This window comes from Anopheles nili, chromosome 3 (genome assembly GCF_943737925.1).
Source record: "Anopheles nili chromosome 3, idAnoNiliSN_F5_01, whole genome shotgun sequence".
In the NCBI taxonomy this organism is placed as follows: Eukaryota; Metazoa; Arthropoda; class Insecta; order Diptera; family Culicidae; genus Anopheles; species Anopheles nili.
The window spans coordinates 21,318,438-21,335,050 of NC_071292.1; the positions used below are offsets into that span (position 1 = coordinate 21,318,438).

A 16,613-nucleotide genomic window follows, 5' to 3' on the forward strand; every position below is an offset into this window, starting at 1 on the left:
GGGAAATCAATCCATGACCGCATGTCGTTGGTGAGCAAAGGAGTAAAAAAACACACACACACGACGTTGTATGTTTGTCTCTCTTTGTGCGTCAAGATAAGGTCACGAACGTAACATGCTGCTTTTGCTAGCGCTGGTATGGGGTCGAATAATGTTCCCAGTCACAGATACGCAGGTGTATGCGGTATTTATGATCCAACATCGCAACCGGCTCGATGAGACTGAGCGATGGTCTTCCACCTGACAGAGGAAGGGGTTCGGAGGAAACGCTGAGAATGAATAAGATAAACAAATAAAGATATTGATTACATCAATAAACACCTCACGATCGTTGACGAGCGGGTGACGAACGAGTCCATGAATGGGGGAGGATTGCTTCTGCGAAGGGTGCGTGCTGCAGCAGGATTGTACGGGATTCAGCCTGAGGACATCGATGAGCGGAAGAGGAGGGAGTGGACCGGACGAATGGGCGAAGATTTCCACGACCGGCATGACACACCTGCAGGGTTCTTCGTCGCCTCGGGAAACAGAGGATAAGCGCCCACGCGTATGAAAATAGCCATCTTCAGATAGGATCGGGTTGGAGCTGGATCAGGTTGGAAACATTCCTCGAGCTGGAAAATGGGCCGGCACGGTGATATCGTGTGTCCGTTTTGTGTGATAATATGTTTACATCATAGAGCCGGAATGAGTGGGTTTCTAGGAAGCCTTGATTCTAGGGAGTACATCGCAAGGTCGTCTGAATATAATTCGAATCACAGAAGAAACATCTTTTTGATACAAGACGAATAAGGAGCACAATCGGCAGCATGGCAGGAAGGATGCAATCAATTAATTCTGCGCGAAATATATTAAATTAAATTGTATTTTTTTCATATCGTTATTGTTCTTATCGTATCGTATTGTTGTTATCGTATCTTAATCGTATTGAAATTCATCAATCAATATATCAATACATTTCAAATTTTGTTTAAAAAGATGATTAAATTTTACTCTTTATCATTATAATCGAGGCACTAAAAATTATCTCATAGCAAAATTAATGGAGAATTCAATCAAATATCTTACATGAACGTGAGTGCATTACGCCTCGACGTAATATTCAATAAGGTGCATTTACCACCCAGCTCACGTTGAATCTCGAATCTCGATCGGAATTCCCTACCCGTACATGTATACCAAACGGATCAACAAGTGCCGAGTAGCGGTCACGAACCGCGGAAAAAGGGCTGATTAAGTACTTTACCGGTACACATCCTGTAATACCCAAGCACCGGACAATGCCCAAGCCGTTCGAAATGCCATTCCTTTTTTTTATGTTGTCCTTTCTGCTTCACCTGATTTTTCCCGAGTTACGGGAGTTAAACGGCCCACCTTCGCTTGACGGAAGAATGAATCAAACACCGGTACTGGTTGCTGCTCGACCGGACACAGCGAGACGATATTAAAAACTTGTGCAGCAAATCGTGCGGTAAATATTGACGATCGTGGAAAATTCCTCCCATCGCGCCACACCGGATTCGATTGGTGCGTGATCATAAATGGCTTCCCTTGGTGACGTGCCTGTGGCCCCGAAAGGGTGCCCTGTAGGCATTTTTCCACGCTCGATAAACCCGCCTCGATGTGGACAGTTAATATTGTGCTCCTTCCACGCGTCGACAATGCGTAGCCGTGGAGAAGTGCGGTCGTAATCATTGCGAGGATTACTTTCCAGCACTCAGCCGTTTCCCTTCGACCAAAGATAAAAGATCCACCACCCATTACTCTCCATTCGCGAGGGCCGGTGGCGTTAAGCTGGCGGAAATCTATTTCCGGTGACAGCACACTTCATTCGATCTCCCAGCCGACAGAGCCAGCCAAGTGTAGTAATGCACTTGTCACTGATGGCCTCATTCTCCGGTGGTGGATTTAATTCAAAAATATCCCGCCAGCAATAACGTCCTATGTCCATATTCTCCCGTTAGCATGACGTGCGCCACGCGCCCGACAAGAAGCCGCCTAATTCAGAGGCAAATACGCATCGTCGGCAAACGACGCCATTCGCGAGGTACGTGGTTTTGTTGACAAATTATCCTTATTTGCCCGACAATCGTGGGTTCCATTTTGGTCAAATTTTTTTTTGATGGTGGAAGGTTGACAAGGCATGAAATAGCCTGCCCCTATATGCATCCAACGCTGGACGCTCCCCACTAGGGGCCACGGCACCTTCATCTATTTCCCGTTCAATTTTCCAACTGTCACGAACTGAGCAGAGTGGGCGAGCAGCTCGCAAAGCTTAAAATACACACAATACCCACGGTCTTGTGGACGGACGCAGGTTAGGATGTACCATTTTTATCACTAGGCTATAATTTATTATGATTACAGTTTGAATGTTTCGAATTAATCTTACTTCCTGGCGTTCCCCGGGAGCTACGAGACATGGGCTTTGATAGGCCCTCCCTTGGCGAAGAGTCCATCGGAGCCATGTTAGTGCGTCGCCAATAAGGACATGGGCGGCTAACAGTTCCTTGCAATGTGATTTTTTTTCTGACCTCTTCTTTTCCGGGGCTGGAATGATAATGAGAGTACTGAGCGAGTTCCCTATTATGCTAACCAAAGACCTATTCTGTGGAACGGAAAAAGACACGAAAAAAAATTGTAGCATATAGTTGAATAAGTTTACGGGAGGAAACTTACAAACCAAACCTCAACGGCACTTACGTCTCGCAAGTTACTTGTTTACAGCTCCAACACCGGCACCATGTGTCCCATTCCGGTCACGTTTCTTCGCCTAAGACAGCCTTCCACCAATGTCGCCCGCGATTGGGTGGAGAGATTTCCGAGCACAACAATATTCCGACTAGCCCTCCTCCTAGTGGGCAGGATGGAACAAATCTGTCAAACGCCGTTTCCATCCGATATAGGGTCGAAGTAGGCGTTGATGTCGGGGCCCAACGAAAACATGCCAACGAAGGCGGCCAAAAACTTCTAACCTGTCCATCCACGCTTGTGGGACACATTTTCGCTGGGTTACCAGAGTTTGAAGCGCGTTAACTCCATTAAGCGCAGAGGGAAAATTATTAAAATTGACTGCAAATCTCCATCGGATGAGATGTGCGGCGCATGTGTGTTTGTTGGGTGCGTGATTGAAATGCAAATTCAATTTCAAAATCCTAACGCGTCCTTCGATCGTCGTCAAATAAACGTTAGAGGGATGCGAAAACAATAGTACAGGCTAAGGTCAGGAAAAATAGTACGTGTTGACGTATGTTAAGCCGATTGACTGCATTAGCTGGGCCAATTTATTTCAATACCTCAGAAGGATGTATCAATCAAACAGCATTTTATAAGTGAAAACATAACAAAACGTCTTCGTATACACTTTTACAACCTTTCTTTTGGTTTGGGCATATTGTATATTTAAAGTCTGAAAGCATAAAATGTAAATGAATCTTAATTTGACAAATAGCTCTGCATAAAGAAATAAGCATTGAACGAAACTAATCAAAAAACTAATGGATCAGTGGAAACCTGTTAGTTTTCCCCTTAATCCATGTTAATTCAAACATCCTTCAACCCGTGATTAAGCCACAAGAATTAAATTTAGATAAGCTACAAAAATTTTAATTTGAAACAGAAACTCATAAATCCATCAAATCAGAATAAAAGCAGCACAAAATGATAGTTCTACATATTTGTCAAACTCAGGATATGCTGCGACAGGTAAAACAGACACCCTGCTGTTACTGCAGCGTCATCAAGCGCCAGTTTTTGCTTTCGATTAGGCGCTATTAACATTCTATTTTTATTTCAACCCGTTACATCACTTCTCTTCCACTTACATGTTTTTGACTGCACCGTCAGTGTGCTTGACAACGCGATTGGAAAAAAACCTAGCCTACTCTTCCAGCGTCACAGCATGGCATTTCCCTTCGCAAACTCGGCCACTTTCTCAAACCCATCGAGCTGGTTTCAAGACGCTACCGTACATACAATGCCGGTTCTGCTTGTCGAACATCGGCAAGCCATCTTGAAGGATTAATGCCCGCAACCCTCTGCTTGTACAGCACTCGAAAGTGCGTCGGGTGAAATGGGTGCTCCCATTTTTTTTTGCTTCTTCTTCTATGCTCCAGCGACGAAAGCAGCAAGCAAGAGAAAGGGGTAAGGCACCAACCGGGAAAGTCTTCGCCATCGCCGCGCACCATCCTCGTTATATAATTGAGGTATTAAATGAACTGAGAGTGCTATTGACGTTTTCATTATTATCGCTATAAAGTATTATTGTTTCCGCCAGATGCGCACCGTCGGGGACGGCAAATGGGCGCGAGAAGGCGCCCGAACGGCACAAACGGAACGAGAAACTCCAAAGATGGCAACGCAAAATCAACTTATGAAACAAAGCAAACAGGAAATATCTTTAGAAACAAGTTGATCGTGATACTTTCGCTGACAGCGAAGAGAAAAGAACTATCACACTTTTAAGCAGCTTCCAAAGGACCGTTGCCGGTTGCAGGGAGAATATCTCCCAAGAAGCTAAATTGAGACAAATTGCATTAAACCAACGCGGAAACGGAAACTACCTACGGCCCGTCCTCCGTTTGATGAAAAGAACGCACCCCAAAAGGTGTACCAAGAAACAGCAACAGTTCCAAGTGAGCCGCTTCTAGAAGCTGAGTGTTTTCGGCCCGACCTCGACCCACTGGACGTAAAGCGATCCGAAAAACGGTTTCTCCTCTCGGTTAAGCGTTGTTTTCTCCCAATCATTAACGAAGTCATTTCGATTTAATTGATTTATACTAATGGCATTCAGAATTGGACCAATGTCAACTCATCCCGTGCGGCAAACGCCCGTTCCCAGCGGCTAGCCAGCGGTTATCCGTGGCTTCTCTTTCGCCAGGAACTCGCACGCACTTGCTCGAAAAGCAGCGAGGCGGATGATTATGGCTAAAAAGGACACCAGGATCGGCACCTCCATCGCGCTAGACCCCAAATCTTGTGGGCCGTACGTCACGGCGAAAAAATTAATCCAATTAAGCCAAGCGCAAACGCTTAGTGCGAGCACATAAAGTCCGGAGGGTAATAAACGGGGAATGCCTCGTAGCACGATTTATGGGGCCAGAAGGTTGATGGCTTGTAATCCTTCGGGTTTCGGTGGCGTCGAGGTGTACGGCTCGTCCTTGAGCGGAAGCGTTACGCAAGCACACGTTGCTCTTCCAATTTATCCCTGCCGTTCGGTTGCTGCCCGGTGGGATTAGAAGTTCGATGATTTTTGGGTCTGAGAATCAAGGACGTACTAATTTGAGAGGGTGGGTCGAAGCTTTACATTGCTGAACCGGAGGTACTCGTTACTAGCAAGTTCCACAAATCGTAAGAGTGATACCTATAACTGTTTTGAAAAAGCAGATTTTAGTGAGGAACGCACTTATGAATGGACACTGCGCTACCGGGTACGTAAATTTATCGATATTTAAATTGTAGATTTGTAACACATTTTTCCTCTGATTTCTTTCTTTTTTCCTCTTGTTCATAACCATAGTTTAAAAGAAGAATAATCCTTATAATACTCTATCTGTTATGCTAGACGAACAGCTCATAACCTCAATCGTATTTGGTTCGGCACGTGCTTCAACCCGCAAGAACTATGTAACACAATAATCGCATCTAATCGTTTTTCACTCTTTACAATCCATCTGCTCTGCCAACATTGCGTCAAACAATCCTTTGTATTCGCGTTAATCGATCCGCTTCGCATTATCGCCGTTCGATCCACTTTGCTTTTCGTCACTTTGCCGTTCGGTTGGGCAAACTACAAAAGGAAAACAACTGGCCGCAACCCATCGATATCGTTTGCCAGCCCCAATCGATTGGGAACCGCTTAACCGCCTCGGTGGAAGCGGTGTATTTTCTTCCATAAGCTTGTGCAAATATTGTTCTGCCCCTTCCGGGCACGGAGCAACCATGAATATACCCGGTCGAAGATCGCGCCAAGAACATCCTTTCCGGTGCATTCTACGCGCCTGAGGGTGCCGCACAACGACGAGGGACGACTTGTTGTTTTTCGACTCACGCCGCGGTTCGAGCGCGGGTTCGATCAGGGAAACTTCGTCCGTCTGCCGTCTGTTGACTTTGGGATGTTGCAATATGCCCCGCAGCACGCTGGATCGCGTCTGAGTTGCCGTTCGATTAAAGAAACCCGCAAAGTTTCGTCCTTCGCCGGATCGGATGCAGTTCCAGCTCGCTTCGATGGAGGCAATAAAATCAACCCAGCGCAACAAGAGATCCCTGAAGTGGAAACGGGCGGCATTACAGAGGCGTAGAGCGTGGCAGATAGTTTGATTCGCTCGGGAAGCAATAGAAGTTCATCGCCAATTTGTCGCGCGGAGGCGAGTGCACTTCCGTTCTACGGACCGCAGCGAGAACGGAAACTGATGTGGGAATGGGAAATTGTGCCCACAGATTGTACCGTCGGCAGAGATAACGCGTAATTGTGGTTTGAGGAGCAACAGTTTCGAGCCACCCATCCGACCATCCTTACAATTTCCGATTGTTTATTGTGTAAAATTTGAAAGCCATGCCGATTTGGTAACAGATTGTGTGAGATCGATTTGTTACCCTGTCGCGGGGAAATAAAAACACATAACATATATCAACATATCAACGTGTAATGTAAATGTTACCATACTTTAATTGTTTAGCTTTTAGTCCTTGTTTTACGCCGAAATGTATGCAATCATGACACTCTTTTTATCCTTATTAATTCTAGTTTCTATAATCGTTCCTCCAGTGACTCTGCTCGGAGTTTAATCGACCTGAGTCGGCGTCAAAATGCCGAAATGAAATAATTTCCAAATTTAACGAACCGAGCCCGAGTCTATCAACGCGCTCATTCGTCCTCTCGTAAATGGGGCGGCCAGTTGGCGCTGTGCAACAGCTATCGCCCTTCAGTTGCTTCCTCCCTCGGGGAGCGAATCCATTTTCCGCTCGCCCCTACGAATGGCACTCCCGGGAGCGCACTTTACACCCGCAATTGTCGATATCCATGTCAGTGGAAAGTGTGTGGCCTGGACTGGCGCCTGGCTGGCGATTCATTATCTCCGATGATGCTGAATTATAATTTGTAACCATTTTCCTCGCCTATAAAAATAGCTACGAGGCGAGTGTTGCCTTTCGCTTTCGCACCATTATGATAGTGGGCAATTGCCGGGATAAAAGTCAAGAAACAAATTTGAGATTTTTGGAAAGTTGTTAATTTATTCTGAAACTAAAGTGTTAAGCTTAGTTAACACCAAAATATTATGGATATTATGGATACATTCAGATCAGAAAATTGAGGCAAATTCACCTTCCTAACTTTAAATGAAAGATTATTTGAATGGAACCAGTATATTTATGAAAAATATTGTTCTTACATTTTGACTGTTGGCTTATGTTATGAGGTGTGGTGGCTTGTATAACAAATACTTTTTCCATGGAAAATCGTTGAATTTGTGGTTCAACGCCTAACGATCATGAATGTTTTTATTAGTCGGGTTCTTACATAAGTTCTATTGCACGTTATAAGCATTTGAAAGCAAAGAAACAATGAAGACATCCTTGTTACATCAGTGTCGTTTTTTTATGTAACATAAAATAAGCAAGCTCCGGTTAATACAGCTGAATCGGAAATAATTACCATGTCAAACAAGTGATATTTATTAAATGGATCAAATACGATATTAAGTCATAACGATATTTTATCAGTTCTAGGCAATTTAAGAATAAGTTTTGTTCCAGATAATAATATAAGTATACACTTATTGAACTGCAATGATATAATCGCACCTAAATTCCTATTCGTATCGCAACTGATCTTATTTGACGGTAATGTGTTCGGATTTTTTTCTCATTTGCCATGTAACGCTATTATTTATCTTACAACTATATTATTTAAATTATTTTGTGACTACTCCTTCATGAGAAATGATAAAAATTACCCGATTGCATACATACATCCGTTAGAATACATGAAAAAACTTTTTTAAGGATGTTAAATATGCAAAAGTGCAAGAATTACCAAAAACTGATCATATATCATTTTCATTAATACCAAATTGTTTTTTTCCATCAAATGTTGTGGTAAATAATGGCGCTAGACTTTTATCCCCCTGCTTGTATGGGAGTGCCCACTGTGCATTGCCGTGCTCATCGGCCCGGCTTCGTCCTGGAAACTTATGCTCGATTTTGTCGCCCTCTCTTCCACGCCCTTTTCAGCGATACACCGCCCCCAGAACTACACATCCGCTGGCGTACGAGGGCGGAGACAGAGGAAGCGACCGCGACTCGCATGAATGCACCCAGTGAAAGTGTGCCGTTTGTCTGATGGCGCAGCTTGGGACGCCGCAGAGAACCTAAGCCGCGTGTGGCGAACGGACAAAGTATGAGCCGCTACAGCGTAGTGACAAAAAAAAACAGAAGAATACCTAGAAAATCCTGCCATAACCCGGTGATGACATCGTCCGATGTGGTCGTGCGTGTGTGTGTGTTGGTTGTTGGTCGGCGCCAATCTGGAGACTTGAACGCCCCCTTTTTACACTAATAAACCCTTTACCCGTGCCCGAAGCCCAAAGGATGCCCGCCTGTGTCGGTTTTCCGAGCCCGTTAACCTTCCTTTTCCCGGTTAGGGCGACGGTGTAAGTGTAGGTTGAAATCGTCATTCTGGGATGCTGTGTAGATGGGTGTTTGTTTGAATTTTGATTTTCACCTTCCGGAGCGCCAAGCGGGAGTAAAGATGCCACGATGATAATAGTTTCAGATGCCAGCCCATAATCCGTTCGACGAACAAATCAGACACCATCATGAAATTCTAATTTCCCCGCCAATGAAACGATGGTCGAGGTTGAAAAAGAATCGTTATGACTGTACTCCTTGGTGACTGCTTGTTTCGGTTTAGACATGATTATGTTAACAAGAGTGTCTAGTAAAATAAACGGTAAATAAGTCAACATAATAACATAACCCTATACATTCGGAAAGCTTCTTATTACTACTCAATCGAAAACTAAAAATGGAGCATAGATATAACTGAACCAATAATTTTCAGCTTTATCATTCAGTTAGCTTTTAAAAAAAATTAAATGAATTTGCGAGATTTGTTATGGATATCAATAGTATTTATATCGATAGATGCTGATAATTTATTTTATCAATTTAATATCACACCTCAAAAGTCATTAACGTGTCCCATGAAGCCCTGCGCAACCTTTTCCAGTAGTTTGTAAAAAATGCCAACTAACCTGTGCTCCCGATCGTTTGGTACTCTATTAAAAAAGCAAAAAAATATGTACAATCCACGACACCGAAGGTCCTTCCGAAAGGGACGACCTTTAGGCGAATGGAAACCATTATTATGTAATTTAGTGTTATTTTCTCGCCTTCTTGCGATACAATGTGCGCTGATCTGCTTTCCAACGAGGCCAACGTTAAGCCCGGAGACCGGCACCGGCCGTGTCACGATCAGGAGATTGATTGAGTGCCCGATTGTCTGGCGATGAAAGGCTAGTTAGAAACTTAATTCCGTGTCGCGATTGTTCGCTTTGTTTTCAGTCCCATTTAATCAATTGACATTTGATAGCACTTGTGCTGTTGCCAGCGCACGTTCATTATTGCTGCCGGGATTGCAACGTGCTGTAACCTTATGGAATGTAATTGGTTTTCCATCATGTTATTTCAATCGCTGTCCAGCTGTTTGTTGCTTAAAGCACAGCTAGTCACAGCTAGTAAAAATTGTTTGCTTTTTACGCTCTTTTTTTCAGTATAAAGACTCAATTTATCTGTTCGTTGTACACGACGACACCTAATTTCCCATTCGACTTGCTCAAACGGTCAAATAACACCGATTCCCACCTAATCCTGGAGATTTTGCTCCGGGAATCAGGATGAGGTACTAAAAAACCCTCATCTTGTCACCGTGCCCCACGAGACACGAGATTAGTGCCAGGGGAGCTAATTTCCATCGGCGGGCAGGCGTGAAATGTGAGTCCTGAAGTTAGGGAAAACCTCACCACGTTTCGTGCGCAATTTATCCCTCCTCGATCCCGCTGAGGGGTTTGCAAACGATGCTCCTGCACGGTCCAAAATTTGAAAGTAATGAATTAATCACCCCAAACGAGGATTTCCGTTTCAGCTGGGAATGTAACGCTTCCCTGCCAACAAACGTATACTTCTTTTACGTTTGTCGATGGCTTAATGAAATCACCGAAAAATTTCGACAAACATACGATCTGCCAATGCCGTGAGACACTTTTCCGTTTTTTTTTCTTTTCCACCCTGGAGGGTGCGATCTGCGGGATTAGTCTCGGCGTAGGGAGCTAAGGAACCCCGGCGAGATTGCCTGAACTTGAAGCGTTTATCAGTTCGCTCCAGACGTTCCACAGGTTGCTTTTCGGTTCGATTGGTGTGGGAATTTATTTTATGTGACATTTTTCTTCCTATGTTTTCGTCGTCCTTGCATAGTGCGTGATTGGGTACTTGAGAAAGTTGCACGTCTTTGCTACGAAGTAAATTCAATACAGTTTTACCGTTGCGTAGTAAAATAACATATAACAAACACAAAACAGTGATATAAAACAAGCAAATACTGCACTGTTTAGTTTACGTATGTGTAATAAAAATAGCTGCTATCAACCACATAAAAAGCATACAAAAATCGCATTCCTAAAATATTTGTAATAAATTAATATCCTAAAACCACCAAAATGAATTGTTTCCAGATAACAAGCTTCTTGCTTAGGTATGTTAGAATGTTATAAAAATAGCTATAGCCGGTTTTGTTCCACCCCAACAAAAAATACCTCCCACCCTTCGTGTCGCAGCTGCAGCTGAACCGTTGCCAAACAGTAAATCGTCTATTGTTTGACGTCATTCGAAATCTCGGCTCGAAAGCCACCCACTCGCGTCACGCTACTTACGAGCAACGGCGCTAACTTCCATTGCTTACCCCTGCAGACATACACACACACACACAAATGCGTCCGAGATTGTCCTCGGTGGTGAGTTGTCTCCTTTCAGCTCCTTCGCCCCAGGAAAAGCCTCTCGGTGTCGAAGCGTTCCAGCAGCTTGCACTGAACATGGGCGCAATGTGCCAACAGTAAGCACACACGCAAACTTACCTATTCCGTCACGCAAAATATCCTTTTTTTGTGCTCGCTCTTCAAAACCCACCATCGCTGTAGGCTCAGAGAGGGGAATAAGTGGGATGGGATGCGAAATCCTGGCATCACTTTCGCCCATACTTTTATGAGATAACATGTGGTCCCATTTATCGTGTTTTTCGTATGTGTGCACCGGCGCTCACACACATGTGTGTTAGCAAGATACGCGCACTAGCGATGCTTGAAATCTTATTATGAACTTTTCAATACAATTTGGCGCCACTCTTCCCGGCAGTCTCTTCCTTGCCCATTTTCCGACTTCATTTTGTTTCCAGTCGTATACGTTTGCTTCATCCCGCCTGGTCCGCGTCCGGGGCAGCCTTCAAATCGATGAATATTTTCCCACCGTCCACCCTCGCGACATCCGCGGCCACCCTCCTCCAGCTTGCATCTGATCGGTGGGCGCAAATGATTAAAGCGAACACACGAAACCATCTCCCGGGCGGATCCGAGGAGCAAAAGGATCGAGTTTTCTGTTTTCTATTCATAGTTTTTTGTCCCGCGGTCGCGTCCCTCGGCCCCGCCTACCATTATTATTGTTGCCTGTTCGCGTTCCTGATCAGAAGCCCGGGAGTGGGAGCAGAATTTCCTTGCGGCGCACGTAAAACGACCTAGTCGCCCGAAGCCGGCGCTCCGGTTTCTGGCGATTGCCCCTTGTCACTACCCAGTTGGTTGCAGCGCGAAGGAACTAACCGGCAAAGAAATCAATCCGCCGGAAAGGGGGAATGGTAATAATATCAAAGAAACATAAAAAATAACTAACAGCCGCTGCGGTGGAAAGAAATTAGAAACTTCATAAATCTGCATATGAAAAGTGACGCTCCGGGCTGGTTCGCCCCGAAAGGCTCGGCTGCTGCATTGCTGCAAGTTTCCCGGGTCGGACGATCACGAGTCCGGCAGGAGTTATAAGTTATGGGATTAACAGGCTCTGGCACGGCTGACGTCGGGACGTTGTGGGAACTGCGACGGGCGATGCTTGAGATTGCGAGTTTCGTCGAAGAAGTGAAGATGTGAAAATTCGACACTCAATTACCGCAAGTCAAGCTGGAGAGTCGAATCGTTTTTCCGGAAATGCGTATGGGCGATTGACGTTTCCTAACGACCTCGTGTGAACATAAGGAGTGCAAAAATGATTGGAAATTACGAAATTTGAAGTGAGGATACATTGTTCACGTAACAAAGCTATAAAGCCATGTATCATAAATGGATTTTTTTAAACTAAAAATGACATCCATTTACAGAAAAATCGATAATGCTCACTCATCGAATCCTCATCGAAGCATAAGCTTTTATTACAAGGATGCCTGTGGGTTGGTTCCATTTTCGGGATTCTAAAAACTTCAAGTTTTGTCTAAAATTCAATGAATTTAACACCGATTGTTTTCTTTTTTCGAACGAATCTATACAATTTGAAAACACACTGGAAGATACATTTCTTAAACAGTTTTGTGTCCCCGAAAACGCTTGCTATCCTTTCAAAATAATTAACTGCTATTGTGGGCGACAAATCGGTTTCCTTGGAAACCACGAGACAGGCCTCAATGCTGGTCGCATAAATTCTCCCATCTCGCACAGCTGAACGCGCCCTATTTACGGCTCCTTTGTACAGCGTCAATAAACAGCTACTCTACAACGAAAATTCAACCGGCACCTCCGTTGCTATTCACGCCAGCAGCTTCTTGGCCAGCATCCCCGGATCTGCACGCCACGTCGGCCACCGAATATTACTTGCCGGGTCAATCTTCCGTTATCCTGTTCGGGCGAAGGGCACAACCGGGGTTTACGCCTGGTGGGTAATTTTCGTACGATTGTCATCAATCATGCATCCGGACGGGAGTTGCCCGATCTGGCCCAGCCTCCTCTAGGCACCTAGGCGCCGACCATAATCAATTAGCACCATGGGCACCGTGCTAAAGCGCACGACAAACGGACGCTGGATCGCTAATTAGCGTCGAACAATGAAGTTTCAATTTCACAATAATCGACTTAGCAGGGATTCAGTTTCTACCCGTTCGCCCGCCCGTTCCAGTTCCGGGGAAAAGCGCTAGCGAATAGGCTCGCTTAAGATGATGGTGACAACATTCAGATCGAACGAGGGGCAGAATCACACTTGTTCCCTTTAATTGTGGCTCCAGTTTTCTGGAAGGGGTGGCACGAGATTCGGAAGTCAACAAAACAACCTCGCTAATGGCGTTGTCCACACGTTCAAGGCGTCAGGACGAGTGGACGAAATCTGAGCAATGCTAGCAATGCGTGGTGGAGTAAATACTGGATGCAAACCAGGACGGTCGTATATGTAAGGATTCGTCACAAATTGGAAAACGATTATTGACTTCAGTCGTATTGGCTGCTTGGTAGTAATGCACTACAACACCAAAATTACCCTACACTAACAACTGAATTATTGATCGACGGACGACGATTAATGAGATTAGATAATCATATCAGTTCCCTTCAGCTTAACCATCATATTATATCAAGCAAATTTTGAATTATATCAAAATAGCATAGATATTTTTCTATACGTTAATGCCTTAAAAGCTGTGTGGGATCAAGCATTAAGGACTGTTTTTTGTTTTCATCTTCTTAACAATGGTTTTGGTTTTTAAGTATAGTTCATTTAAAATTGCTTCGTCAGTTGATATCACAAAGAAGATTACGATTATGCAACCAACTGAGATGGTTTAATAAGAAAATATCCTTACTTACAACAGGACGTTGCTTACTTGACGTCTTACATTAACAGTATGTCACCTATCTTACTTTGATCAAATTGAATTAGACTATCTCTGTAGGTTCCTTATACAACATGTTCTATTTCCTGTTAGCTTGTAATAAATAACAATGAGCAAGAGCTTCTCGTTGTTCTGTAATATTATTTTGCGATAAAGCGCCTAACAGAGCGTACCCATTTATCGCCTATAAAATAAGAAAAAATGGAGTTATTGCTGCTTTTCTGATCGTTTCATGATAAATGGGAAAACGATGTCGATCGGTGGGGGTAAGAATCGATGGAATGAGAGGTTTTGTGATTTGTTCATTTTCCGCCATCGCATGAATGACCGTTGGATCCTGTTTTGCTGCAGTTTGGCAATTTAATGTACCCATTAATGATGCATTGATGAAAGCGGCGTCGTCTCGCCGACAGAAACGGCTAAACTCTAGCATTTCTTCCTGTTCCATTTTCCATCTGTTAATTGCGTTAGTTTTTCAATTTCCATCCCGCACATCAGCCGGCTGCTGGATACAATATTGAATTTTACATTCGCCACCTGATGCTTCGGTTGCAGCCGACATTGCAGCAGTACAATGAATGCGCCCGACTGGATGATGCATCGTCGAAACTGTGCGTTCACGAGCGACGGTGATACACGACGTGAACGAGCCAGAACGGTAGCATCATCCATGCAGATTCGCCCAGCATCCGCGGTGCAATTGCACTCTTTGTACCATGCACCGGCACAAACTCGTTGGGAGCATGTCGGTAGCAATCCGGAATGGGATTTCTGTCAAAACAGCTTTTGAAGTGCCAACTGCAATTGGAATCTCATTTTTCCCGATTGTTACATTTACTGCGTGCAGTTCAGTTAAGAAGAGCTGTTTCGCTTTAAGGCCAATCAGTAGTGCATCAATAATAAAAATGGACACTAGTCTTGAAGTGAATTTTTGATGAAAAACATAATTTCTGAATTGTTTCACATGGCTCATGTTTCAGCATTTGCTCATGGAAAAATCAATGAAATATAAATCTTATTTACTATACTATTAATCGAAATTAATTAAACATTGTGGTAATACCATTAATGACCATAAAGAGCTTAATCAGTTGAAAGGTGTAAACCAATTTGTACTACAACTATTTTATTTATCATCAATGTGATTTCTTAATGCTTACCTCATCGCTTTATTATTCGGTTCATCGCTGAACAGCGGTTATATAAAAGCAAATTATATTATAAAATTTCAAATAATTTATGCAATGTTCTGACAGTATCGGTTGACATGCCACAGCTGTTCGTTTGATTTGACACCTTGCATAGATCTATACACAATAACATTAAATGCTGGTTTATTTTGATTACACTCTTTTGGCAATGTAATTAGGTTATATGTTTTGTTAAATTGAATATGCTGGTACACAAAAACATGGTGTAATTGGAGTGTGAGTAGTTTACGAATAAATCCAATTGGAACAAGATTTCAAGGACATACTCCGCTGCGTGTGTTGCTTTCCTGGAGGAGTCTTATAAGTCAGTTTCATGTTGCAACTTAAGCCATTAAATTAGTAGGTGATTAAGGTTAAGTGATCGTGCAATCAAGATCAGTTTATCATCGTCAGATACAACATTGAAATCGCATTTTACACTTCGTATAAAATCACGCAAGGTACGCGTGAACAAACATTGTAGATGATGAATAATAGATGATTGATGATTTTTATCTTTTTTTAGCGTTTGTTTATGTATCGATACTGAACTTCTACCGAAAATGGGAATGGAACTGATCGATTTGGACGAAGACTCGTTGATGGAAATATTTTCATACTTCCACTTTAACGAACTACTAACGCTATCTTCCGTTTGCTTGCGCTTCCTTCATATTTGTCAGAGGCATCTGCGTACTATACGCAATTTTGAACTTGACTATCGAGCGGTGGTTGCCCGTGACAACTACACCGAGTACCTCCGAAATGTTTTCGCAATCCTCGGTCCGACCATGGAGGCCTTCCGATTTTCTGGCGGATACATTATGGACGAAATACTCAAACAGACAATCGTGGACAATCTAGCAACGCATTGCACAAACCTTCAGCATCTGACGATTAACTACACGGTTCTCAATGAGCATCACTTGCGACCACTTGCTACCCTGCTACGCACACTCGTTAGCCTCGATCTTGGCCGATGCGACATGACGGACGAGAATCTAGGTGAGTTTCTACAATCAAGACCGTTGAAGCTACGTTTCCTTGCCATTCCGGGCAACCCAGCTCTGGAGGGTGCTTTTTTCAAACACTGGACCACAGCCGAGCAACTAGAGCAGCTAGATTTGAGTTACTGTTATTCGCTTAACATTGACGCAATGGAAGGTTTTATGCAGCATGCCAATCGATTAATGGCCGTGGATGCCACAGGCAACCTCTGGCTCGAACGGAATAAAGATATCTTTCGAAGAGATGGTCGTTCGATCACGATGGGTACGAGTATGCCTGCGTTGGAATACTTCAGAGCAGGTTGAAGGATGATTGAATTCAATGCGCTGCACGTTGAGTCATTCCAAAAAAATCCGTATATAAATGCGTCAAATGCATACGTGCTGTTCTACAAGAATATTTTTGGAACCGTTTTATTGAACGATAGATAAGGCTCTAAAAATCCGTCCAAAGTATCATAAACCGTAATTAAAGTTTCCGCTTATCCGTCATCTCTTCGATTCGATGAT

At 43.7% G+C, this 16,613-nt stretch overlaps 1 protein-coding gene across 1 annotated transcript; it reads left to right on the forward strand.

Moving 5' to 3' along the window:
• The first annotated feature begins 15,665 nt into the window (after positions 1-15,665).
• Positions 15,666-16,513, forward strand: LOC128727152 (uncharacterized). Its single transcript, XM_053821028.1, has one exon. It carries the CDS (start codon positions 15,666-15,668, stop codon positions 16,407-16,409), a length of 744 nt encoding a protein of 247 aa, XP_053677003.1. The 3' UTR covers positions 16,410-16,513.
• Positions 16,514-16,613: the final 100 nt, after the last annotated feature.